The sequence below is a fragment of the Photinus pyralis genome, unplaced genomic scaffold (assembly GCF_008802855.1).
Source record: "Photinus pyralis isolate 1611_PpyrPB1 unplaced genomic scaffold, Ppyr1.3 Ppyr1.4_LG2, whole genome shotgun sequence".
NCBI classification, from domain to species: domain Eukaryota; kingdom Metazoa; phylum Arthropoda; class Insecta; order Coleoptera; family Lampyridae; genus Photinus; species Photinus pyralis.
In genome coordinates this window covers 12,412,440-12,413,586 of record NW_022170403.1, presented here as the reverse complement: position 1 = coordinate 12,413,586, position 1,147 = coordinate 12,412,440, and the positions used below count along the sequence as shown (strand labels likewise).

Sequence of the window (1,147 nt, the reverse complement as noted above, 5' to 3'; positions counted from 1 at the left end):
TTAAGTTGCCAGATGAGTGCAGGTAGATTTGGTCGCCACGCAGCTTTAAACGATCTGATAAGGGCTTTGTGTTAGTAATAGAAGGTTGGCAATATGATGTTGGTAAGATTGGGAGTAACAAAAAGGATGTAATGTAACCTCATGTATCATCGTGTTTAGAATATTATTAAATATAGTTTATCCAAACTCATCCACATTTATTTCATTGGTTATGGGCCCAGACACCTACAAGTAAAGTACGATGGATATGGAAAAAGCAACGATTAGTGTAAATAAGTTAGAAGGAGCCACTAATTGGAACGTGTGGAAATTTCAACTACGAGTACTATTTAAGGGTCAGGGACTGTTTGAAGTTGTGGATGGTACGGTACAAAAGCCGGAAGGCGATGAAGAGAAAAAGAAATGGATCGAAAATGATGCAAAAGCTCAAAGTATTATCGTGAACCGTTTGTCAGAAAGTGCGATGCTGCATGTAATAACATGTGAGTCGGCATGTGAGATGTGGAAGCAGTTGTTAAGTATATATGAAAAACGATCGACGGTGAGTGTACACTTAGTACAGCAACGTTTCTTTGCATTCAAATATGGTGGAGAATCCATGTCTGTTCACGTAGCGAAGTTACAAGAAATTAGTAACGAATTAAAGCAATTAGGTCAAGAAGTACCGGAACAAATGCTTATGACAAAACTGTTAATGTCACTACCACAGGAATACAAATATTTCGTTTCTGCATGGGAGTCCGTAGCAGAAGACAACCAGAAACTTGACGAGCTGATTGCAAGACTCCTGATGGAGGAGGATCGAATGAAGAACCAAGAGGAATGCACAACATCTGCGTTGGCTGCAAAAAGTCTGCAAAAGGAATTACGGTGCCATCACTGCGGCAAAAGAGGGGCACATTAAGAAATTCTGTAGAAGCGGGAATTCAGAGGGTAAAACAACATTGTCGTGTTACTACTGTAAAAAACCCGGACATAAAATCAGTGAATGTCGATACCGAATTTTGAAGGACAAGGGGTGCGATAACGGTAGGGTTGTACGTAGATGTTTTACTAATTTTTGGAACTGATCAAAAGGAAGTTAGTGAGCTTAAAGTTATTTTAAATAGGAATTTTAAAATAAGAGATTTAGGTTTCATATCAAATT

The 1,147-nt window shown here is 38.6% G+C and overlaps 1 protein-coding gene across 1 annotated transcript; it reads left to right on the top strand.

The window, feature by feature from the left end:
- The first annotated feature begins 241 nt into the window (after positions 1–241).
- On the top strand, positions 242–904 carry LOC116163825. The gene has a single exon (XM_031477956.1). It carries the CDS (start codon positions 242–244, stop codon positions 902–904), a length of 663 nt encoding a protein of 220 aa, XP_031333816.1.
- The last annotated feature ends 243 nt before the right edge of the window (positions 905–1,147 follow it).

What these genes read in the sequence shown, in the direction of transcription:
- LOC116163825 (XM_031477956.1), top strand. Translation starts at nt 242, where the DNA reads ATGGATATGGAAAAAGCAACGATTAGTGTAAATAAGTTAGAAGGAGCC.